General features: G+C 41.6%; 1 protein-coding gene across 1 annotated transcript; it reads right to left on the bottom strand.

Annotated features, from left to right (window-relative positions):
* Positions 1-2779: 2779 nt before the first annotated feature.
* LOC124798076 (zinc finger protein 2-like) lies at positions 2780-18372 on the bottom strand. The gene is made up of 3 exons (XM_047261316.1): positions 18351-18372; positions 16666-16808; positions 2780-3961 (listed from the first exon to the last, which is right to left on the bottom strand). Exons 1-3 carry the CDS (start codon positions 18370-18372, stop codon positions 2780-2782), a joined length of 1347 nt encoding a protein of 448 aa, XP_047117272.1.
* Between the last annotated feature and the right edge of the window lie 7700 nt (positions 18373-26072).

Genomic DNA, 26072 nt, shown 5'->3' with positions numbered 1-26072 from the left:
GACGTGTTTCTAGGTGTGATTGCTATTGTAACAGAGCAGCCAGAAAGTCAGCTGGAGTATTATCTGTATCTAAAGGATATTTCCAGATTTATTGACTTTTCGTTTTTGTTCATTAAACATTACTTTAATATTTGTATATCAGGATGACGTAGATGCGTCTGTGTGTAAGGATTGGTGCAGGCCAGTTTTGGCACGAGTATGGTCATGAGCGAGCATTGTGATTGGCAGCTAGTATGGTTAGCAAATCAGAATTGAGAAGGTTCCCGCTCATTACCTGATAGTTATACTGGGAGTGAGGCTGCAAGAAGGGAGTCTATCGCTAGCTTTGAATGCGGACGGTCATGTTACTAGTACGAGTCAAAATAATGTGTAAAATGAAGGACTACTGAGTTCCTCGTGTTTGATATGTGTCGCGACTAATACTGATGTATAGTTATGGACAGTTTTGTGAAGTTTTAGAACTGTATTGTTGGAACGATATTCGCATGTGAAAATTTGGCCTTCGTAGTATCCGTGTGGCATGTTTCAGTATTCAATCAGTGAGCATTTTTGGCGAGCAATTTCTTTTTTGAAATCCACCAGAAGAACTGAATATAATAAATCATGTTAGTGGTGGAATTAATGACTGTGGAAACGTTGTTTAACTCGGGCCAGATTTAAACAGATTTCTGGCTACTGTGCATGCAAAATGAGTATGAATTGTGAACCTGATGAAAATAGCCAATAGTTTAAATGTGGACTGAATAGTACCGTTTCTTTGGTTATAAGAACAAATAAATATTTTTATGTGGAAATTTTGGGCATTATTTTCCAGAAGCCAATCCATTATCTTACCGCCCGATAAATTTTTTACTGACAGTTTTTCTATAGAGCTTAATTTTATTATTAGAGTTGCGCATCCTCAGAAGTTGTAGATATTAGATGGTGTTTTTTATGAATACTGCTTTTACATAATCTTGTAAGAATCTACGTTGCCGAGTGAAGGGACATCGAACAAACGCCAGTGAACTTCTAATTTGCGGCCTGCACAGCACACGGAATTTCAAACAGAGCCACACTGCACCTTAGCGATCTCAGGACACGAGCCCTCCAGATTTCTCCATGTGGGGTACGCATCACCTGCACATAACCTGAGTAATCTCCGCAGAGATACAGATACAGATGCACGAGCCTCTATTACACCTGATGTGCTCACATGCACAGGTGCTGCAAACTGCAGTATCTGTCCCTCACAAATTTCTTAAAAATTGCATATGGGAATCAATGTGGTTTTGTGTGGGCATCCCCTATACCATGTGTTTAGGCTCTATACAGCAAGTTCGATAGCACAGCACTGCCAAAAAATGGTATCGAATGAACCATGTCAGCCTGCCATCGAAATCCTTCTAATGAAATTACTGGCAGATCAAAACTGTGCACCATCTGGGATCGAAACCCTCAGCCTCAGCTGTAGCAGGCAGCCATTCCTCTATTCTGGGAGTGCTAGCCCAGCAATGACACATGTGGGAGTGCTCCTGTGAACTTTGGAAGGTAGAAAGTACATCTGTGCGAAGTCAGGTCTTGAGTCATGCCTAGCTAGCTCAGCTGGTAAGAGCACGGCTAGCTGAGTCCCAGTTGGCACACAGTTTTAATATGCCAGGCAGTTTCAAAAGGCCCACACTCCATTGTCAACTGACAAATTTATTCAGTTCTTTTTATGTTCACATTGAGACCTACATTGAGCTTCTCGGAGGAAGCCAATTACACACGTCAGCCACTTTTTTATTTGAAACAAACACTTAATTTTGTGGGCAATTAGTATTTTTTGCTCCTTAGGCATTAGCAAACAGCCTGATGGTACAAATAAAACAAATGTTATGAGCACCATCATCACATACAGTTTTATGACACATTTGTCTCGCCCACAAACAAGAACTAATAAAGTTTTCAAGCTCTCAAACTAAAATAGAGCCAATAATCACAGCACATGATACATCACAAATAATAGATAATCCTACATTGGCACAGTTTAGCTCAGTAATTATCAATTCTTATGTGAATGTGGGTTTTGAGCTGATTACTTAAGATGTATACACAGATAAAGCAGTTGTACCTACTTCCTATCGAAAGCCTGCTTCATCCACTTCAGTTCGTACTTGTAGTGTTTGTACAGTGAATATTTGCACACATTGTCTAAAATGCCAAATGACGACAGTAAGAAAAGCATTGCTGAAAAAGATTATATGTAGCTTTGAACAGAAGTAAGGTGTGGACAATAAAAAACTCAGATGAGAAGAGAATGACAGCTTTTGGAGTGTGGCACTTCAGAAGAATGTGTGGCGAGTTGCAGTGTTTAGACAGAAGCAAAAAAGAGACACACAGAACAGAACAACACAAAGAGCTGCACCAAATCAGTCTTTGGACTGGATATTACAACAACAACAACAAATACTAGTGAAAATTATTCTCATTTGCAAGATGAACAGCATTGTAATACGTGTGTTGATATCCAAGTTGTATCACCATTAACGTTGTTTGTGTCAAATTTTGTACAAAAAATATTTGTAATGTTTCTCTCTGGCTGAATATACAATCATGTACTGAATTTGACTCATGTGCCCTAGATTTTTTATGCAATTTTTCCAAAGTCTCCTTATATTACTTGAAAAAATGTGGGAACTGTCATTCTACTGGTGAACTATATGGGAACCCCATATATCATTTTGTGACTATCTCAATTGGCAGTGCAAAATAAACACATTACTGCGAGTTCTCACAACAACACAGGAGCCACAAAGACTCACACGGAATTGTACACGGCATTGGGGACACAGGAGGCACAACGGCAGTCGTGCACCTTGGCGTGCTTGAGCATGTGGTCTTTGCGAATGAAGCCCTTGCTGCAGACGTGACAGATGTATGGCCGCTCCCCAGAGTGCAACATTTTGTGGCGGGTCAGGTGTGCTCTGTTAGTGAACCTCTTGGGGCACTCGTCGCAAGAGTGCCGTTTGCCGGCATCGGCTCCAGCACCGTGCTCCACGAGGTGGGCTCGGTATGTCGTGAGGCCGGGGAGCACCGCCCCGCAGAGCTCACACTCTAAGTATGTGCCGCCAGAATGGGAGATGACGACGTGCCGCCGCAAGGTAGAGTCGCTGTCGAAGGACACACCACAGACGGGACACACGCGTGCCGACTCGGGGGAGCCATCCAGCAAGGCGACCGTCGCCATAACTGCGGGAGTTGGAGGAGGAGTACGTTTCGACTTGGCTGCACATATTGTGATGCCGGGGTACTGAGACTGCAGCTTCTCGATGTGTCGGGGGAGAAGAACTGCCTCGCTCCTGCACTGACCGGCCGTGACGGGCGTTGACTGTGGCACGCCAGACTGCGGACGGGTCCGGCTCACACTGTCACGTAAATTCCTTTCGCAGACCATCTGCGGCACGATCCGGCAAGCATTCTGTCTGCCATTCCTGAAAGGGGTGTCATCAGGGGGCAAGGTCGAGACGGTCTTTCGCGCAGTACTGCCTGTACCACTACTGTCAGGCGTGACAGTAACTGCAGAACTGGTAACACTTGTAGTTGGTACAGACAATGACTGTGAGCTGTCGCCTGACGTACGAGGATGCACGAGCTGCTGCTGCTGCTGCTGCTGCTGCTGCTGCTGAAGGTGTTGCAGGCAGAGGTCATGCTGCTCCTCCTGCTGTATTTGGTGCCGTATTTTGTGCTGCTCGTACACTCGGTGCTGGTACAGGTACTGCTGCTGCTGGGAGTGTATCATATCGCATCTCATCTGGAATGCGAGGCTGTCCTGTGGACCATCAGGTACCCACGGTGGCTGGCAGCACTGGGACCCGAACAGCCTGGGCACATCGTGTTGCTGCCACTCATACTCGTATGAGCAGAAAGGCTGTGGCATGTATGCTGGTGCTCTGCCTCCATCTGGCATCAGTTGTGGCTGCTGCAGTGTTGGTGGGCCCACCTGATATTGACAAACATTTTATCATATTAGCAACTTAAAAGTTAGAAATATTTTTGTTAGTAATATAAAGTAGCAACTTAGTTTCATCAAAAAATCTCTCAGATTTGCAGATTGAAATTTCAACTTATGTGATCCAAGTTTTGTCGTACAGGTTTACTTGTCAGTACTTCTTGAGTTTCAGAACACAACTGCAAAAAATTCGAGATGTACAGAAAATAGACACTCTGAGTTTCGATTCGTAATACGGGCAGTGGCCCAATTGCAGAGTGCACCACTAGTGGGCAAGCATGTCAGAAAACAGCACGTAACGGAGTGATGCATATGTTCATGTCCTCAAATTTGCTAAATCTGAGTCTCTGATGTTTCAGTGATGTTCTCATACCGAATGTCGGGTGAAAGCTCCGACAGACAAAACAATTCACAGACAGTACGACATATTCTGTGTGTCTCGCTGCTTATATCTTGTGAAAAAGACGTGCTGGCTGGTACCACCAGCACAGGTGTGTCGCTATTGTTTTGCCGGGAGCCCTGAAAAGTCGACAACATTCGAGAGCACAGAACTGCAGCTAACATTGGGCACATTCTACACAGACATTTGCATGTAAAGCTGTACCAGCTGTAGCCTTTGCTATTCCTTCTGACATTCAAAATTACTTGCAGTGACTGCTGGAGGAAGGCTTTTTCAGACAAGCTGGTTTCCAATGAGAAATCCATGTTTTGTATTTCTGGAAAGGTGAACCATCATAACATGCACATTTTGGGGCACAAAAATCCACATGAGATTGTGGAACACACTTGTGATGCACCTAGATTTAGTTTGTTTGTGCCATTTGGTCTTCAAAACTTTACAGACTTTTTTTGCAGAGACAAATGTGACTGATTTTGTGGACCTGGATGTGCTGCAGCATTGACTTATGCCACAATTACAGCAAAACAGAGGAGAAACTATTTTGCAATAAGATAATGCTCCACTACACTTTTTTTCAGAAGTTCATAATTACCTCAAGGGCAATCTACCTCAGCATCAGACTAGATGTGCATTTTGACACTAGTCTTTTTCAGCAGCCACTATAGTCATCTGCCTTAGGTCCGTGCGATAACTTCTTTTGGGTTTGTCACAGATCATATGTTTGTGACTCTGCTGTCAGTCAATCTGGAAGTGTTGCAGGGAATTTTAACAATGAAGTTGCTGATACCATTCGTGATGTTCACGAAGAGTTTGATCATCATACTGATGATTGATGTGTCACAATCTGTGGACATATTAAGGGGAGTTAGAATGGAAAAAAATTTCTTTTTACTTTTTCAGATTCTTATCATATTACAAAAAATTTGCAATTTTCCGAATAAAATGATTATTATATGTTAACATTTTGAATCGGTGTAGATCATATTTACAAAAATAAAATAAAATACTTCAATTGGGAATGAACCATGGACCTTGCCGTTGGTGGGGAGGCTTGTGTGCCTCAGCGATACAGATAGCCGTACCGTAGGTGCAACCACAATGGAGGGGTATCTGTTGAGAGGCCAGACAAACGAGTGGTTCCTGAAGAGGGGCAGCAGCCTTTTCAGTAGTTGCAAGGGCAACAGTCTGGATGATTGACTGATCTGGCCTTGTAACAATAACCAAAACGGCCTTGCTGTGCTGGTACTGCGAACGGCTGAAAGCAAGGGGAAACTACAGCCGTAATTTTTCCCGAGGGCATGCAGCTTTACTGTATGATTACATGATGATGGCGTCCTCTTGGGTAAAATATTCCGGAGGTAAAATAGTCCCCCATTCGGATCTCCGGGCGGGGACTACTCAAGAGGATGTCGTTATCAGGAGAAAGAAAACTGGCGTTCTACCGATCGGAGCGTGGAATGTCAGATCCCTTAATCGGGCAGGTAGGTTAGAAAATTTAAAAAGGGAAATGGATAGGTTGAAGTTAGATATAGTGGGAATTAGTGAAGTTCGGTGGCAGGAGGAACAAGACTTCTGGTCAGGTGACTACAGGGTTATAAACACAAAATCAAATAGGGGTAATGCAGGAGTAGGTTTAATAATGAATAGGAAAATAGGAATGCGGGTAAGCTACTACAAACAGCATAGTGAACGCATTATTGTGGCCAAGATAGATACGAAGCCCACGCCTACTACAGTAGTACAAGTTTATATGCCAACTAGCTCTGCAGATGACGAAGAAATTGAAGAAATGTATGATGAAATAAAAGAAATTATTCAGATTGTGAAGGGAGACGAAAATTTAATAGTCATGGGTGACTGGAATTCGAGTGTAGGAAAAGGGAGAGAAGAAAACGTAGTAGGTGAATATGGATTGGGGGACAGAAATGAAAGAGGAAGCCGCCTGGTCGAATTTTGCACAGAGCACAACATAATCATAACTAACACTTGGTTTAAGAATCATGAAAGAAGGTTGTATACATGGAAGAACCCTGGAGATACTAAAAGGTATCAGATAGATTATATAATGGTAAGACAGAGATTTAGGAACCAGGTTTTAAATTGTAAGACATTTCCAGGGGCAGATGTGGACTCTGACCACAATCTATTGGTTATGACCTGTAGATTAAAACTGAAGAAACTGCAAAAAGGTGGGAATTTAAGGAGATGGGACCTGGATAAACTAAAAGAACCAGAGGTTGTACAGAGATTCAGGGAGAGCATAAGGGAGCAATTGACAGGAATGGGGGAAATAAATACAGTAGAAGAAGAATGGGTAGCTTTGAGGGATGAAGTAGTGAAGGCAGCAGAGGATCAAGTAGGTAAAAAGACTAGGGCTAGTAGAAATCCTTGGGCAAGAGAAGAAATATTGAATTTAGTTGATGAAAGGAGAAAATATAAAAATGCAGTAAGTGAAACAGGCAAAAAGGAATACAAACGTCTCAAAAATGAGATCGACAGGAAGTGCAAAATGGCTAAGCAGGGGTGGCTAGAGGACAAATGTAAGGATGTAGAGGCCTATCTCACTAGGGGTAAGATAGATACCGCCTACAGGAAAATTAAAGAGACCTTTGGAGATAAGAGAACGACTTGTATGAATATCAAGAGCTCAGATGGAAACCCAGTTCTAAGCAAAGAAGGGAAAGCAGAAAGGTGGAAGGAGTATATAGAGGGTCTATACAAGGGCGATGTACTTGAGGACAATGTTATGGAAATGGAAGAGGATGTAGATGAAGATGAAATGGGAGATATGATACTGCGTGAAGAGTATGACAGAGCACTGAAAGACCTGAGTCGAAACAAGGCCCCCGGAGTAGACAATATTCCATTGGAACTACTGACGGCCGTGGGAGAGCCAGTCCTGACAAAACTCTACCATCTGGTGAGCAAGATGTATGAAACAGGCGAAATACCCTCAGACTTCAAGAAGAATATAATAATTCCAATCCCAAAGAAAGCAGGTGTTGACAGATGTGAAAATTACCGAACTATCAGCTTAATAAGTCACAGCTGCAAAATACTAACACGAATTCTTTACAGACGAATGGAAAAACTAGTAGAAGCCAACCTCGGGGAAGATCAGTTTGGATTCCGTAGAAACACTGGAACACGTGAGGCAATACTGACCTTACGACTTATCTTAGAAGAAAGATTAAGGAAAGGCAAACCTACGTTTCTAGCATTTGTAGAAAGCTTTTGACAATGTTGACTGGAATACTCTCTTTCAAATTCTAAAGGTGGCAGGGGTAAAATACAGGGAGCGAAAGGCTATTTACAATTTGTACAGAAACCAGATGGCAGTTATAAGAGTTGAGGGACATGAAAGGGAAGCAGTGGTTGGGAAGGGAGTAAGACAGGGTTGTAGCCTCTCCCCGATGTTGTTCAATCTGTATATTGAGCAAGCAGTAAAGGAAACAAAAGAAAAATTCGGAGTAGGTATTAAAATTCATGGAGAAGAAATAAAAACTTTGAGGTTCGCCGATGACATTGTAATTCTGTCAGAGACAGCAAAGGACCTGGAAGAGCAGTTGAATGGAATGGACAGTGTCTTCAAAGGAGGATATAAGATGAACATCAACAAAAGCAAAACAAGGATAATGGAATGTAGTCTAATCAAGTCGGGTGATGCTGAGGGAATTAGATTAGGAAATGAGGCACTTAAAGTAGTAAAGGAGTTTTGCTATTTGGGGAGCAAAATAACTGATGATGGTCGAAGTAGAGAGGATATAAAATGTAGGCTGGCAATGGCAAGGAAAGCGTTTCTGAAGAAGAGAAATTTGTTAACATCGAGTATAGATTTAAGTGTCAGGAAGTCATTTCTGAAAGTATTTGTATGGAGTGTAGCCATGTATGGAAGTGAAACATGGACGATAAATAGTTTGGACAAGAAGAGAATAGAAGCTTTCGAAATGTGGTGCTACAGAAGAATGCTGAAGATTAGATGGGTAGATCACATAACTAATGAGGAAGTATTGAATAGGATTGGGGAGAAGAGAAGTTTGTGGCACAACTTGACCAGAAGAAGGGATCGGTTGGTAGGACATGTTCTGAGGCATCAAGGGATCACCAATTTAGTATTGGAGGGCAGTGTGGAGGGTAAAAATCGTAGAGGGAGACCAAGAGATGAATACACTAAGCAGATTCAGAAGGATGTAGGTTGCAGTAGGTACTGGGAGATGAAAAAGCTTGCACAGGGTAGAGTAGCATGGAGAGCTGCATCAAACCAGTCTCAGGACTGAAGACCACAACAACAACAACAAAATTTTTCTGTGTAATACTTCAAGATCTAATAAAATTGGTAATTTTTTATATAGAAGGCTGTGGATTGAAGGTTAAATTACATTTTTGTATTGGTAGTACTGTCAAAAACAGGTCTTATTTCATAGTATAAACACACATTGTATGTCAAAGTGCTAACATTTCTCCAAGGAAAAGTGACAAATAGATTGGTAAATCTCTCAAAAAGTAAAGTATGATGCCAAAACAAAGTGTTTTTAAGAACTGTGTATTTCATGGTAACAGATTTTTGAATAAAGGAAAACGCTGTGTTCAACATGTGGCATGTAAAGTTACTGACAATGAAATACAGGCAAACTCATTAGTATCCAGCGAAACAGCCATTAGTGCTTCGAAGATTAAAATAAAATATTGTGATACAGTTTTCTCAAAACGAAAGTGATGTAAGTGGTAGGTTAGGTTAGGTTATATTCTGATAGATTTACACATCCTAACAAGGGTGTTAGATGAATGTGTGTGTTGTAAAATATGTGGAGGGCCAGTTAGTTTACTTGAAGACAGTGAGGTATCAAATCGACTAACCAGGAAATGTATCATTAATTGTGCCAGTTGTAAATATACTTATTCATTTTGGAATTCTGGTAAGTGTAAATATAATTATTTTGAAGCAATTGTTAAGTGGTTTTATGGATTGAGAGCTATTGGCAAAGGACACACTGCCCCAGAAACAATGTGTGCCATGATGAATATGCCACGCCCATAAAATCAACAAATATGCAGGATTTATTGGAGCTGCTGTGGAATCTGTTACATGAGAATCAATTAATGGTGCTGCAAATGAAGCTGTTGAAATAAACTGAAATAAAATGAACTGACATACCAGTAGCTCTTGATGGCACTTGGCAGAAGCACAGCTACAGTTCTAAGAATTCTGTTGCTATGGTGACCAGTGTGGATACTGGAAAGATAATAGATTTCCAGATTTTAACCAAACATTGTTATAAGTGTAAGTCAGGGAATGAAGAAGGGCATATCTCTGACAGAAATTAAGGGACAAGTAGTGGTATGGAGGCCCCTGCAACTACTGAAATTTTTAGTTAATCTGTGAACGAAAGGGGAGTGTGTTACACTACGTTCTTAGATGATGGAGACTCAAAAGCATATAACAGTGTAGTAGCCACTCAGCCTTATGGTGAGAAGATTATCACAAAAATGGAATGTGTTTGTCATGTCCAGAAGAGGATGGGCACCAGATTGAGGAAGCTGAAACAAAGTTTGAGAGACAAACTTTCTGATGGTTAAACCATAAGAGGCAGGCTGACAGATAAAATTGATGAACTACAGCAGTATTATGGAATTCCCATTAGAAATAATACTGAGAATTTGTTGAAAATGAAGCATTCAATATGGGCTATCTTCTTCCACAGACTGCCAACTGATGAAAAATGAGTACACCACCTTTGCCCTCCTGAACCTGATTCATGGTGCAGTTATGGCAATGCCCAGTACTCAAACAGTTCATATAGCCATAAACATTTCATTCCAGCAGCAGTCATGGATTTCATAAAACCTATTTACAGAGACCTGGCAAATCCCGAATTACTGAAGAAGTGTCTGCATGGTCAGGCTCAAAATCCCAATGAGTCATTCAACAATCTTATATGGACTCGCTTACCAAAAAAAGGTCTTTGTTGGAATGAAGACACTGAAGTGCAGGGTCAGTCATACTGTTATTGCTTTTAATGATGGCAACATTGGTAGGGTGAAAGTGCTACAGCATATGGGAATTAATCCTGGAGCAAACAAACTGTATCAACAACTTGAACAGATGGACAAGGTTTGCATTGATAAAGCAAAGTATACAGCACAGTTGACCACTAAGGAGTACAGAAAGTAGAAAAACCTTGGAAAAAGATTGAGAGGATGATATACAGTATGGTGTAGGGTGCTTCTCAGTGACTAAAAATAAAAAATTAAGCACATATTGAGTTACAATCTTTTGAAACTTTAGAAACCATTCCTGAAAATTTACATCTTCTGTTGCACTTTTCTCTAAATCTCAGAAACCACTTCACATAGAGTATTCAGATTTTCAGGGAGTAGTAACATACATATCCTGAGTCTACTGAACTAAAGGAAGAACATAATGTTATGTATAATTAAAATTATTCAGGATAATGTTCAAAAACAGATTTTAACCATGTAATTAAAAAATTATCTTTCTGAAAGCAGTGGATGAAATGCAATTAGTGTAATTCAGTAGACTCAGAACATAGAGTTTAATGTCCTGTAAAAGTTCCATGACAATGGCTACGGTGATTCCTGATATACAGGGAAACCAACTCAATAAATTTTAAGTTTATCTTCTGTATGTTTGCAGTTTTCTCTGCAGTTTCTTCTGAAAGCTCAGATCACTTGTGGATAATTGAGGCTTTACTTTTTGTATACCATCTGTGACACAATCGCACCATTTCACAATGCAGTAACCAACTTCGAGCAGTCAGTGGTTATCTTGAGAATGAAGGCACAAGGTGTATGTGGTTCTTGTTGCATTGTGAACAATAAAAGTAAAATCAATCTGTTAACAGTTTTTTGTCATATGCGAAAGCAAGTTTTTCTTTACTAGTTTCCAGTTCTTGAGTTGCCACATCACCTAACAGATTATTCCAGGTACAGCCAAACTATTAAATTTTACCAAAATTCATTATAAGTTGTCCTACACAATTCTGTGCCATGCCATGTCATGTCATTATGTGATAACCCTATGTATATGAGAAATGGGCAAGTAAACTTAAAAATGATGTCACTAGAATGCAATATCTGCAGATTTTGGCAGCAAAAAACAGATCACTTTTCAAGCTAGATGCTCTCCACACTACGGTCATTCTTGACTGTAAGCATGACATCCTGAGAAAGTTGGCAAAATATGAGAAGGTTGGTAAAGTACTACACTGCATTGAAATTAGTAAAAAATGACACAAAACTGAATATTCATTGCTGGTAGATAAAATGCCTGTGTGCAGATAAGGATGTCTAATTATATAGGTCATAAAATAAAAGAACACACCTGCACTTTTCAGTCAATTATGAACCAGCACAAAAATGCAAAAGTGAATATATTCCACTTTGAAAGACTGGCAGAAAAATGGTGAACCAGCTTCACGTCTGAATCAATTATGAGTCTACAGCTAAGTGATGAATTCTCCATCACTCTCACAATTGTTGTGCAATGGGAAGCACCTCTCCAGCCCAACAACTCCAGCCCAACAACTCACGGACAATGACAATTCCCAAAGTTGTTGAGTGTGCCTGGGATGCCACAACTGAGCAACAAGCATTACAATAGTTCAGTGCATGTTGCCAATTAACACTCTCCCGCCCTATTTCTCAGAACGCCCAGGGTCTTTCAGAATGCCCTGACTTCTCCAGTAAATTAATTATACCTCAGATTTCCTGATTTTCCTGACAAGTTACAACCTTGTAACCTGCCCCTGTTACCACTCACCACATTCTATTCTATTCTCCTACTTTAGTTTGACATGTTTCTGAGCTATGACCCTAATGTCTAGAACTACACTATTTTCGGGCTGTCACACTTGCTTCAGTTTCTCTACTAGCACTAAATTAATAATATAATACTTAAAATGTAGGAAAAGATAGACTGCTACTTACCATAAAGAAGACACATCATGTTGCAGACAGGCATGATTAAAGACACTCACATACAGTTTTTGGCCACAGCGTTCATCAGTAACACACACACACACACACACACACACACACACACACACACACACACACACACACACACACTGGCCTGAGATGCTGGAGTTGGCTGTCAGGTGTGTGCGAGATGTGTGTGTGTGTGTGTGTGTCCTTTACTGACCAAGGCTGTGGCCGAAACCTATATGTGAGTGTCTTTTAATTGCTCCTGTCTGCAACGTGACGTGTCTTCTTTATAGTAAGTAGCAATCTACCTTTTCCTACATTGTTGATATTCCTACCTGGAGTTTCCAGTGTTTGATTCAATATAATACTTAGATTTACATGAAAAACAATCTCTGGTGAGATTAAATAAACTGTTAATGGTTACCTTCACTTGCCCACAAAATGTTCATCTTCTGTGTGATTGAAAACTTTCACATTTGCACTCACACTTCAAATAATGTGATATGTTCGTATGTACTAAATGATACAAGTGACTCACTTCACCTTAATGTGTAATTAAAGGAAGTATCAAAGCAGCAAAGGGCATAATACCACCAAAAATTTGCAGATGTACGACTGGCCAATGCAGGATAGCACCATAGGTATTTTAATAAAAAGTACTCAGTCTCAATGACAAATGACATTTTATTCCATTACCGTTTACCAGATTCAGTCTTACTAGACTATCTTCAGACCAATAGATGACACCGTCAATGACCAGCCTAGATGACAAGTAGAGCTCCTGTGTACACTGGGAGGCACCAGTCATCAACTGCTCACAGATATTACTAACAACAGCAAACAAACAGTTTGGAGGTGCCCATTTGTGTGGACACATAGCTAATTAGTTGTGATGCTGATGTAGAAGTGACATAGTGGTTGCAGCTTATTTTATAGATCACATGTCTGCTTTCACAGGTAGCCCTGCCATTGATGGGGTAGGAGATGCCTGTGATGGAACTGGAGTAAATGGTTGTGAGAGGATATACGGGACAGGTCTTGTATCTAGGTCTATTCCACTGACATGAGCCAGGATGCAAAATGTTAGGAGGAAGGGTGGAATAAGGACGAACAATGATATTACGTAGATTTGGTTGCTGGTGAAATATCACTGTGGGAAGGGTGGAGTGGATATTCCTCATTTCAGGGCATGACAAGAGATGGTCGAAAACCTGGTGGAGAATATGATTCAGTTGGTCAAGTCCTGGGTGGTACTGAGTCAGTTCTGTCCTGTGTGGTACTGAGTCAGTAGAGAAGTGTTCCTCTACAACCACACAGTGGGTATGTGGGAGGTAGTATGTGACTGGAGAGCCAAGGCACAGCAAATCTGTTTCTGGACAAGGATGTGACAGTAATTTCGGTCAGTGAAAGCGTCAGCGAGACCCTTGGCATATTTTGAGAGGAACTGCTCTTCACTACTGATATGATGAACAGGGGTAGCTAGGCTGTACAGAAGGAATTTCTTGAACTAGGATGGGTGGCAGCTTTTGAAATGGAGATATTGTTTGCAGTTGGTAAGTTTGATGTGGACAGAGGTTCTGATGGAGCCACTCTTGAAGTGGAGATCACCACTGAGGAAGGTGGCTTGCTGGGTTGAGGACGACCAGATGAAGTGAATGGGGGAGGTGGTACTAAGGTTTTAGAGGAATGTTGAGACAGAGTCCACACCTTTGGCCCTTATCACAAAGGTGATATGAACCTGAACCAGGAGAGGTGTTTGGAATTCAGAGTGATTAGGAAGGATTCCTGTAAATGGCCCACAAATAGGTTGCCATATGAGTGCCCACTGATGTACCACAGATTTGTTTATAGGTTATGCCTCCAAGGGAGAGGTAATTGTGGGTGACAATATAGCCAGTCATGGTGACCAGGAAGGAGACTGTACAACTGGAGTCAGTCAGGCAATGGGAAAGGTAGTGTTCAATATCAGCAAGCCCATTTAGGATGAAGCCTTTGTCAGCAGGAGGTCATGATCAGTTTTTAGGTGGTGGTTTGCAGTTATTTCTGGAGATGTAAAATTGGTTTCCATGTTGAGGGATTCAGTAAATGATGCTGAGACAAGGTTCAACTGTAGGAAATTCTGGAAAATTAACAGGAGGGCAGTGGGATAGGATCACAGTTGGATGGAGAAATAAACTGAGTGACGCAGGGTTCAATATTAGTTTTGGAATGAGTCTGATTGGTTGGGTTGGTGTCAAAAATGTGTTTCCCCTGTACGGACTGGGGAAAGGAGAGAAGCCCAGCATGACAATTTGTGAAAGGGGCAAAAGGTACGGCTTTTGGGAAGGACTAATACTTCTCTAGGACTGGGATTTTGTAGGACACATTCATGTCCTTGTTTTGGGTCTCCTTGGGTTTTGGATTGTGTATGCTAGTGGGAGGAAGTTTCTGAGGGCGTAATAAATGCAAAGGTCAATAAGACAGGGTTTGTCATGTATGAGAAGATGTGGTGGAGGCTCCTGTAGAGGTGATGGATAGTGATTGTGCATGATGGGAGTAGGAAGTGCACAGGTTGAAAAGTTCTTCGAGATGGTGTTATGCATGCTGCTCTAGTTCCCAGAGCACATGAATTTCAGTACGAAAAATGGAATACAGAAATTTGGGCTTGTAGATCACGATAATTTTACAAGTGGAGAGGAGGTGTCACAAGTGAGGTTTGAGACTGATTTAATCGGTTTTGCAAGACTAGGTTGGTGAGGGCTATGGACTGACAATATCTGAACACAGAGAGATCCTTTTCGAGGGAGGAATTGCAGTCAGAGATAGGTAATTTGGTGGGATTGCACGAGCTACGTAACAATGCCAAAATAGTATGTGGGCCTGAGTTCTGGCCAGGAACAGGGAAACTTTTCTGTACTGACGTAGATAGAGACAATGTGAATCCATAATGGAAGTTAAAAAATGCATAAAAATACACAGGAAAAATAAAAAAGGAGCAGAAGGATTAAGTATACGGAAAGAAAAGTGAAACCTGAGGGAATAGAACCTACAATGAAAGACAAAAATAAACTTAAATCAATATGAAAACACAATGGGATGAAAGAGAAAAGTAAATAAAAAGACAGCAGTCACTCATCCCATACCAAGAAGCCCCTTCCATACAGCCTAGCCCCCATGACCGTCGCAGCAGCATTGATGAGCAGACCCTCAAGAAAAAACATACCAAGGATCCCACTGAGGCCTTCATAGATCAAAATTACCCTTCCAATCTTGTCCAGAAGCAGATCTCCCCTGTTTCGTTTCGACGGCCATCTACCACCTCTCACCAACCCGCTGTCCTGCGCAAAGAAGCAATCCCCTTGTGACTCAGTACCATCCAGGATGGGAGCAACTGACACACATTCTCCAACAGCGTTTACACTATCTCCTGTCATACCCCGAAATATATCCTCCACAGCCATTCCACAGTGGTATATTGGTACCCACCAAACCTACACAATATCCTTGTTCATCACTACTCCACCCCTGTTCCTAACTCTTTGCCTCACGGCTCATATCCCTGCAACAGACTCAGAGGCAAGACCTGTCACATACATCCAGCCACTGCCATCCCCTCCAGTCCTGTCACGTGTAGGGCTAATTGTGAAAGCATTGTAAACTAAGCTGCAACCACTATGCCACTTCTATGTGGACATGACCACTAACAAGCTGTCTATCCACAAGAATGGCCACTGCCCAACTGTGGCCGAGAGATGGCTGGACCATGCTGCTGCTGAACATGTTGCCCAACACGACATGCTTCACTTTAATAACTGCTTCAGAGCCTACGTCATCTGGGTTTTTCCTACCGACACGAGCTTTTCTGAATTGCACATATGGGAACTCTCCCTACAAGATGACCTTCATTCCCATACCACCCAGGTCTCAACATTTGCCAATCTTTGTCCTCCATGTACCTATCCCGCTGCCCACTTCCACTCCACCCGTCCCACACACGCAAGCCCTGCGATACAGTAGTTTGTGGTCCTATGTTGCCTCCATATGTGTTATGCACATATGAGCTATGCTTGTGTGAACGTGTGTGTGTGTGTTTTTTCTAGTTTGGAAATAGAATGTTCGTTGAAAGCTTAAATATTTTAGCAGTGTTTTTCATTGTGCCTGTCTGGGACTCAGCGCTTCCTCTGCATGGTGAGTAGCCGTCTACCCTTTCGATACTGTTGTTATTCCATTCTATACTCTGCTTACAGCATGCCTTTTAGCGCACCTGTGCCCTAGATGTGTTCCTGATGCCCGACGGCAGTGATGGTGGTGGCGGTGGCGGAGGCGGCCCCTGGGGCTGTGGTTGTGGTGGTGGTTGCAGCAGTCTCTGTGCCCCTGGCAGTGGCAGTGCCGGTGCACAAGCTCCCAGTTCTGGCGGCTTCCTGCCGCCCCCTCCAGTGTCATCACCAGAGCTGCCGCCATCCCCTGAAGCCCGGAGGGTCTTGAGGAAGGCAGCCCGTGACCGCCTCAACTTTTCTGTGTGTGAGAGAGTGAGTTCTATCTTAGGGTTATTACAGGTCAACTGATAGAAAATGTACATTTATCATATAAAAAAGCAGTTTTATTACATAAAAAACCTCTTAATTACTATACCAATGTGTAAGCACGAAGGTTTATGCACTCTGTTCAGCAAGAGAAGATTCAAAGAACAGCATTGTGGAATCAGTATGTAATGTATATTTATTTGCAGACTACCAGTTTCAGTTAAGTGACGATCTCCGAGTCCTCAGATAATGCTACAAATGTTAACAGAAACAATGAGAGCTGTATTTCAGATACCTATGTTCCACCACAACCGGCTTTTTTCCTAAATGTACATTTTCCGGTGACAGAGTTCACCAGCAATCTATGTAGCTAATTCTGAGAAAAAGATAATTACAAAGCCTCCCAGCAAACTCTCACAAGGAGATATTCATTTCGGAAGAAGCCGTGGGAAGTGTAACAAATGTATCTTAAATACAGTGGCAGTAGTTTCTATTAACATATACATTACTTAGCTGTGGAGTACAAAATGTACACAATTAACACAACATTGTGTTAAAGGAATGTTTTTCGGCCAGAAATACATAATTTTTTTAGTTGCAGCACTTCTCATGCATACATGTACTTATTGTCATCTACATTTTCACTGAGTGCATAAACTGACAGTCTACTCCAGCATTCAAAAGAATCTGTGGAAGGTACATCCCCTGGCTGAAATGGCAACTTTTGGCAGTTCTGGGATTCCATTCCTTGAATGAATGGAAACTGTGAGGTTCTGTCTGTACCTGCATAAAAAGGAAACTTGATATTACATTATTTGAAAATAAACTAAAGGATTCACTTTTTATTACCAAAAATAGCATTTCTGACAGATTTTAATAATCATTTCAATACTTTGAATTTGTATTTGCATGGAAAGGAATGCACTATTTCTGATACCTGTATGATTTCAGATATTAATGGATTCCAGTGTAAACTTAGCTTGCATTGTAACTATATCAGAAAATTTTCATCATTTCCTGTGTTGTTGTGCATCATTGCTGCGAAGTGAAACAAGAATATGTGGAAGTAAAATTTTCAAGACTTCCTTCAAATATTGATGAAGTCTCCAATGAGTTTCAGAGCCATTTTCAAGATCTTAAATGTCTATATCTGCATATCTTTAACTTTAACAATCTGATAAAAATTAGAAGTGATCTTCAAGAAGAAGTCTGCAGATTACAAATGATCTGTTGAAGTTATCCAGAATGCAAGCAAGAGAGTGTTAAGTAAGGTCAGGTTAGGTTATGTAGCCAGTTCATTGTAGGATGTTTAGCAGCTCTCAAGGTTTTTTTTCGTTGCCCTTTCCAGCAGATTTCACATTGGAGTGCATCAAAATGGTGATAGGCAGAGAGATGGCATTATACAGCATCCAGTACAATGGAATTTATTGACACTAGAACAGCTAGAACAGGATGACTGCCTCCCTCCCTCCGAGCAGTTCACAATACTAAGCTGTGCCTGCCAGCCGGCTGCCGTACTGAATTTTACACTTACCAGTGCTGATGCTAGTGCACATGGCTGGCTGGCTGACCGACTGGACACAGACAATCAAGAAAAGAGTCATTCTAGGTACTGCTATTACAATACAGGGTGTCAGTAAAGCCCCACTATCCTTTCAAGAAATCATAACAGGGAAACAATTAGAGACAGAGAACCACAGTTCATTGTAAGACATTTAGCAGCTGTCAAGGTTTTCTTTCCTTCTCCTTTGCAGAAAATTTGACACGGGAGTGCATCAAAATCGTGATAGACCGAGAGAAAGCACAATATGTCATCCGGTACAGAGGAATTTATCGATACTAGTACGAGAGGTAACTGTCGGCAAAATGAGTGTAATGCAGTGGTGCAAAAAGTTTAGAGATATAACAATCAATTGTTGACAAAATAAGGTAACTGGATAGATAAAAAAAGCTACTTGCCAAGTGGTGGCAGAACACACACATTTAAAGGATTATCATTAGGTTAGCTTTTGGAGCCAGAAGGTTGAAGGGGAAGGAAAAGGATTGAAGGGGAAGGAAGAGGGATGACTGGAGATTTTGGAAAAGTCACTCAGAACCTTATTTTAGTGGAAAACTATGGGATGATAAGGAAAGACTGATTTTTGCATCTTTTACATGTGTGTGTTTTGTGGCCGTTTGGTGAGTAGATTTTTTTTATCTGTCCTATTACCTTATTTCCCTAAAAATTTTACAGACGGGCAACTCCTCAAAATGGATGTCTATGTGTCTTGATCAAGAGTCGATAGATTGCTCGCCACATTTCGATGTAGGCACCAAATATCATTTCGTCGAATTGAGGTAACTGAATTAACTGTCTGATTAGTGTTATGCAAGCAGCTACACCTTTTCAGTAATAAGTTTTAACTGTCAGCATTGTAGCCAAAGAATTGTTCACTGCAGTACGTTTTCGCATGTTGTGTGATGGCCTCCATATGTGCTGCAATTGCTACCCGAAAAAGTGCCTCTTTTCAGAAGATGGACTATTGCACATTTATGGATAAGTGGATCGACATAGATTAGGATCCACATCTACATCTACATCTACATGGTTACCCATCAATTGACACTTAAGTGCCTGACAAATGGTTCATCGAACCATTTTCATACTACTTCTCTACCATTCCATTCTTGAATTGCGTGTGGGAAGAAGTAACACCTAAATCTTTCCGTTCAAGCTCTGATTTCTCTTCCTTTATTATGATGATCACTTCTCCCTACATAGGTGGGTGTCAAGAAAATATTTTCGCATTTGGAAGAGAAAGTTGGCGACTGAAATTTCTTAAATAGATTTCGCTGCAAAGGAAACCACCTTTGTTTAATTACTGCCACCCCAACTCACGTATCATATCAGTGAGACTCTCACGCCTATTGCGCGATAACACAAAATGGGCTGCCCTTCTTTGCACTTTTTAGATATCCTCCATCAATCCTACCTGATAAGGAACCCATACTGCGCAACAATATTCCAGCAGAGGACGGACAATTGTAACGTAGGCTGTGTCTTTAGTGGGTTTGTCACATCTTCTAAGTGTTCTGCCAACACATCGCAGTCTTTGTTTCGCCTTCCCCACAATATTTTCTATTTGGTCTTTCCAATTTGAGTTGCTAGTAATTGTAATTACTAGGTATTTAGTCGAATTAACAGCCCTTAGATTTGTACAATTTATCGTATACACAAAATTTATCGGGTTTCTTTTAGTACCCATGTGGATGACCTCGCATTTTTCTTTGTTTAGCGCCAATTGTCACTTCTCCTACCATACAGAAATACTCTCTAGATCATTTTGTAACTGGAATTGATTGTCTGATGATTTTACTAGACGGTAAACTACAGCTTCATCTGCAAACAATCTAAGGGGGCTGTTCAGATTATCACCTAGATCATTTACATAAATCAGGAACAGCAGAGGGTCTATGACACTACCTTGCGGACCGCCAGATATCACTTCTGTTCTACTCGATGATTTACTGTCTATTACGACGAACTGTAACCTCTCTGAGAGGAAATCTCGAGTCCAGTCACACAACTGAGATGATGTTCCACATGCACGTAATCTGATTAATAGTCACTTGTGAGGAACGGTATCAAAAGCCTTCTGGAAATCTAGGAATATGGAATCGATCTGAGATCCCTTGTCGACAGCATTCATTACTTCATGGGAATAAAGAGCTAGCTGTGTTGCACAAGAACAATATTTTCTGAATACGTGTTGGTTATGTATCAAAAAGTCATTTTCTTCAAGGTGATTCATAATATTCAAATACAGTATATGCTCCAAAGTCCTACTGCAAATTGAGGTCAGTGATCATGGTCTGTAATTCAATGGGTTACTCCTATTTTCTTTTTTTAAAATATTGGTGTGATTTGTGCTACTTTCCAGTCTTTAGGAACAGACCTTTCGTCAAGTGAGCTGTTGTATATGATTGCTAAGAAAGGCGTTATTGTGTCTGCATACTTGGAAGGAACCTGATTGGCATACCATCTGGACCGGAAGACTTGCCTTTCTTAAGTGATTTGAGTTGTTTCGCAACACCTAAGATATCTGCTTTTATGTCACTCATGCTAACAGCTGTTCTGGTTTCAAATTCTGGAATATTTACTTCATCTTCTTTCGTGAAGGAATTATGGAAAACTGTATTTAGTAACTCCGCTTTAGTGGCACCATCATTGGTAACATTTCCATCGCTATCACGCGGTGACGGTATTGACTGTTTTTGGCACTTGTGTACTTTACATACGACCAGAACCTCTTTGGGTTTTCTACCATATTTAGAGGCAATGTTTCACTGTGGAAACTGTTAAAAGCATCTCGCATTGATGTCTGCACTAAATTTCGAGCTTCCATGAAACTTAGCCAGTCTTGGGGCTTTTGCGTTTTCTGAATTTGGCATGCTTTCTTCGTTACTTCTGCAACCGTGTTCTGACGTGTTTTTTGTACCATTGTGGATCAATCCCGTCTCTTATTAACTTATGTGGCATGAATCTATCTGCTGCTGTCGATACTGTATCTTTGAATTTGAGCGATATCTGGTCTACACTTACATAATTAGCTTGGAAGGAATGGAGACTCTCTCTTAGGAAGACATCAAGCGAATTTTTATCTGCTGTTTTAGGTAGATGTATTTTGCATTTATTTTTAGTGGTTTTGGTGGATATGGTTTCGAGCCTCGCTACAATGACCTTGTGATCACTAATCCCTGTATCCATCATGACGCTCTCTATTAGATCAGGATTATTTTTGGCTAAGAGGTCAAGTGTGTTTTCGCAACCATTTACAATTCGTGTGGCCTCATGAACTAATTGTTCAAAGTAATTCTCAGAGAAAGCATTTAGTATAATTTCGGAAGATGTTTGCTGTCTACCACCGGCTTTGAACATGTATTTTCGCCAACAAATTGAAGGTAGATTGAAGTCTCCACCAATTATAACTGTATGAGTGGGGTACTTATTTGTAACGAGATTCAAGTTTTCTTTGAACCGTTCAGCTATTATATCATCTGAGGTGTGGGGGGTCAGCAGAAGGAGCCAATAATTATTTTGGTACAGCTGTTGAGTATAACCTCTACCCATAGTAATTCGAAGGAACTATCTATTTCATCTTCACTACAAGATAAACTACTACCAACAGACACAAACACACCACCACCTACTTTATTTAATCTATCCTTTCTGAAAATGGTTTGCGCCTCTGTAAAAATTGCGGCATAATTTATCTCCGGCCTTAGCCAGCTTTCTGTTCCTACAACGATTTCAGCTTCAGTGCTTTCTATCAGCATTTGAAGCTCAGGTACTTTCCCAACACAGCTATGACAGTTTACAACTACAATACGGACTGTTGCTTGGTCGATTCTTGTCGTTTCTTTGCCCTGCACCCTTTGAGACTGGGGCCCTTTTTGATTTTTCCCGAGACTGTCTAACCTAAAAAACCGCCCAGTCCAAGCCACACAGCCCTGCTACCCATGTAGCCGCCTCCTGTGTGTAGTGGGCACCTGGCCTATTCATCGGAACCCGAAACCCCACCACCCTGTGGCGCAAGTCGAGGAATCTGCAGCCTACATGGTCGCAGAACCGTGTGAGCCTCTGATTCAGACCCTCCACTCGGCTCTGTACCATAGGCCTGCAATCGGTCCTGTCGACGATGCTGCAGATGGTGAGCTCTGCCTTCATCTCGCTTGCAAGTCTGGCAGTCTTCACCAACTCAGAAAGCCGCCGGCAACCAGAGAGAATCTCTTCCGATCCATAGCGACACACGTCATTAGCGCCGACATGAGCCACCACCTGCAGTTGGCTGCACCCTGTACCTTGATGGCATCCGGAAGGACCCTTTCCACATCTTCCATGACTCCCCCCGGTATGCATATGGAGTGCACATTGGCTTTCTTCCCGTCCTTAGCTGCCATATCCCTAATGGGCTCCATCACCAGCCTAACACTGGAGCTCCCAATGACAAGCAATCCCACCTTCTGCACTTGTCCAGTCCTCTCAGGAAGACCGGCCATTGCCGCAACAGGCGAGGCCGCCCTTGATGGCTCAGAAGTACTTTCAGTACAGGATTTTGGCTCCGTAAAGACACAGGACACGTGTGGGCTCAGCCCTGGTAGCCACAAGTGCACTGTCTGGTGCAGTGTAATGCACAACAGGGTGACAGACCCATTTTTCTCCATAGAGAAAATAGGTAATGAAAAATGTTTGCCTGGACAAGCTTTGACAGTTTCTGCCACAGCAAAGCTAAGAGTAGCCATTCAACATCTTTAAGCACAATAGCTCACGACCATATTGAAGTTTGCATGTGAGAGGTGTGTCGAAAGACACGTTTCCCGAGTCATACAGGTCATGATCGTCCCATGGCACACAGCCACTGCTCTCCGAATGTCGCACCACTAAAATCCTTCTTTGGAATTATACTGAAGATTGTGTGTACAGTGAATCGCACTGCTAGCCTCCGTGCACAAACCGATGAAGCAGTCGGAACTGTCGACCCTGCGATGTTGACCCGTACACTGGCAGAACTCTACAATCACCTCAATGTTCTATGACCTATGAATTGGGTACAAATTACACAGTGAAATGCAGGTATAACAGAAGAAACTTTGGGAGATGCTTAATTTTTTACAACAAACCATAATACTTTACCTCTAATAGTTAACCAGTTATGAGTTTTTAAAATGATAGTTGGAATTTAAAGATAGCCTTTATACAGCAATAGCAGGCATGAAAACGTTTTTCTTTACTGGATTTGTCAGACTATATTCCATGTCAGAAGATTACAGTTATGCTGAAATTTGCCTTCCAGTGATTGCTTCAGCAGAAAAAAGTTATACCTTTTTTGTGGAGCAGCTGAGATTGTTGGGGAAACTGCATCTTAGCCATATCATTAATTTTCACTGGAATAATTTTTGAACCTAGTACTTTAAATGGACAGCAACCCCAAGGATACACTTTCCTTCATTAGCACTTCAAGGGCTGCTGTTTACTCGCCTTCTTTGTTAGTTCCAACCTCTCCCAGGAAGACGTTTCTATTAGCACTTAGCTCTGCTGCAGCTCTCCCTCGCTGCTTCCACCTCTGGCATATGCAATTCATAAACATTTTTCTAAGTTTCCTTTGGTCTACATCTACATCCATACTCCACAAGTCACCTGACGGGTACTTTGAGTACCTCTATCGCTTCTCCCTTCTATTCCAGTCTCGTATTGTTCGTCGAAAGAAAGATTGTCGGTACGCCTCTGTGTGGGCTCTAATCTCTCTGATTTTATCCTCATGGTCTCTTCGCGTGATATACGTAGGAGGGAGCAATATACTGATTGACTCCTCAGTGAGGATATGTTCTCGAAACATCGACAAAAGCTCGTACCGAGCTACTGAGCGTCTCTCCTGCAAAGTCTTCCACTGGAGTTTATCTATCATCTCCGTAACGCTTTCGCGATTGGTAAATGATTCTGTAACGAAGCGCGCTGCTCTCCATTGGATCTTCTCTATCTCTTCTATCAACCCTATCTGGTATGGATCCCAAACTGATGAGCAATATTCAAGCAGTGGGCGAACAAGTGTGCTGTAACCTACTTCCTTTGTTTTCGGATTGCATTTCCTTAGAATTCTTCCAATGAATCTCAGTCTGGCATCTGCTTTACCGACGATCAATTTTATATGGTCATTCCATTTTAAATCACTCCTAATGCTTACTCCCAGATAGTTTATGGAATTAATTGCTTCCAGTTGCTGACCTGCTGTATTGTAGTTAAATGATAAAGGGTCTTTCTTTCTATGTATTCGCAGCACATTCACTTGTCTACATTGAGATTCAATTGCCATTCCCTGCACCATGCGTCAATTAGCTGCAGATCCTCCTGCATTTCAGTACAATTTTCCATTGTTACAACCTCTCGATATACCACAGCATCATCCGCAAAAAGCCTCAGTGAACTTCGCATGTTATCCAAAATGTCGTTTATGTATATTGTGAATAGCAATGGTCCTACGATACTCCCCTGCATCACACCTGAAATCATTCCTACTTCGGAAGATTTCTCTCCATCGAGAATGACATGCTGCGTTATGTTCTCTAGGAACTCTTCAATCCAATCACACAAATGGTCTGATAGTCCATATACTCTTACTTTGTTCATTAAACGACTGTGGGGAACTCTATCGAACGCCTTGCGGAAGTCAAGAAACACGGCATCTACCTGGGAACCCATGTCTGTGGCTCTCTTGAGTCTTGTGGACGAATAGCGCGAGCTCGGTTTCACACGATCGTCTTTTTCGAAACCCATGCTGATTCCTACAGAGTAGATTTCTAGTCTCCAGAAAAGTCATTATACTCGAACTTAATACGTGTTCCAAAATTCTACAACTGATCGACGTTAGAGATATAGGTCTAGAGTTCTGCACATCTGTTCGAAGTCCCTTCTTGAAAACGGGGATGACATGTGCCCTTTTCCAATCCGTTGGAATGCTAAACTCTTGTAGAGACCTATGGTACACCGCTGCAAGAAGGGGGGCAAGTTCCTTCGCATACTCTGTGTAAAATCGAACTGGTATCCCATCATGTCCAGTGGCCTTTCCTCTTTTGAGCGATTTTAATTGTTTCTCTATCTGTCTGTCGTCTGTTTCGATATCTACCATTTCGTCATCTGTGCGACAATCTAGAGAGGGAACTACAGTGCAGTCTTCCTCTGTGAAACAGCTTTGGGAAAAGACATTTAGTATTTCGGCCTTTAGTCTGTAATCCTCTGCTTCAGTACCTTTTTGGTGACAGAGTGTCTGGACATTTTGTTTTGATCCACCTACCGCTTTGACATAAGAGCAAAATTTCTTAGGATTTTCTGCCAAGTCAGTACATAGAACTTTACTTTCGAATTCATTGAACACCTCTCGCTTAGCCCTCCTCACACTACATTTCGTTTCGCGTAATTTTTGTTTGTCTGCAAGGCTTTGGCTATGTTTATGTTTGCTGTGAAGTTCCGTTTGGTTCCGCAGCAGTTTTCTAACTCGGTTGTTGTACCATGGTGGCTCTTTTTCATCTCTTACGCTCTTGCTTGGCACATACTCATCTAATGCATGCTGTACGATGGTTCTGAACTTTGTCCACTGATCCTCAACACTATCTGTACTTGAGACAAAACTTTTGTGTTGAGCCGTCAAGTAGGCCTACTCTGAAATCTGCGTTTTGTCACTTTTGCTAAACAGAAAAATCTTCCTTCCTTTTTGAATATTTA

Source organism: Schistocerca piceifrons, chromosome 5 (genome assembly GCF_021461385.2).
Source record: "Schistocerca piceifrons isolate TAMUIC-IGC-003096 chromosome 5, iqSchPice1.1, whole genome shotgun sequence".
Lineage (NCBI taxonomy): Eukaryota > Metazoa > Arthropoda > Insecta > Orthoptera > Acrididae > Schistocerca > Schistocerca piceifrons.
This window is presented reverse-complemented; position numbering and strand designations above follow the sequence as displayed.

Bases quoted from the DNA above. Each gene is read 5' to 3' on its own strand.
- LOC124798076 (XM_047261316.1), bottom strand. From the start codon at position 18,372: ATGTGCACTAGCATCAGCACTG. The intron at 16,809-18,350 runs GTAAGTGTAAAA...TCTCACACACAG, and splicing joins GTGCACTAGCATCAGCACTG to AAAAGTTGAGGCGGTCACGG. The intron at 3,962-16,665 runs GCACAGAGACTG...TGTCAATATCAG, and splicing joins CGGCACTGCCACTGCCAGGG to GTGGGCCCACCAACACTGCA.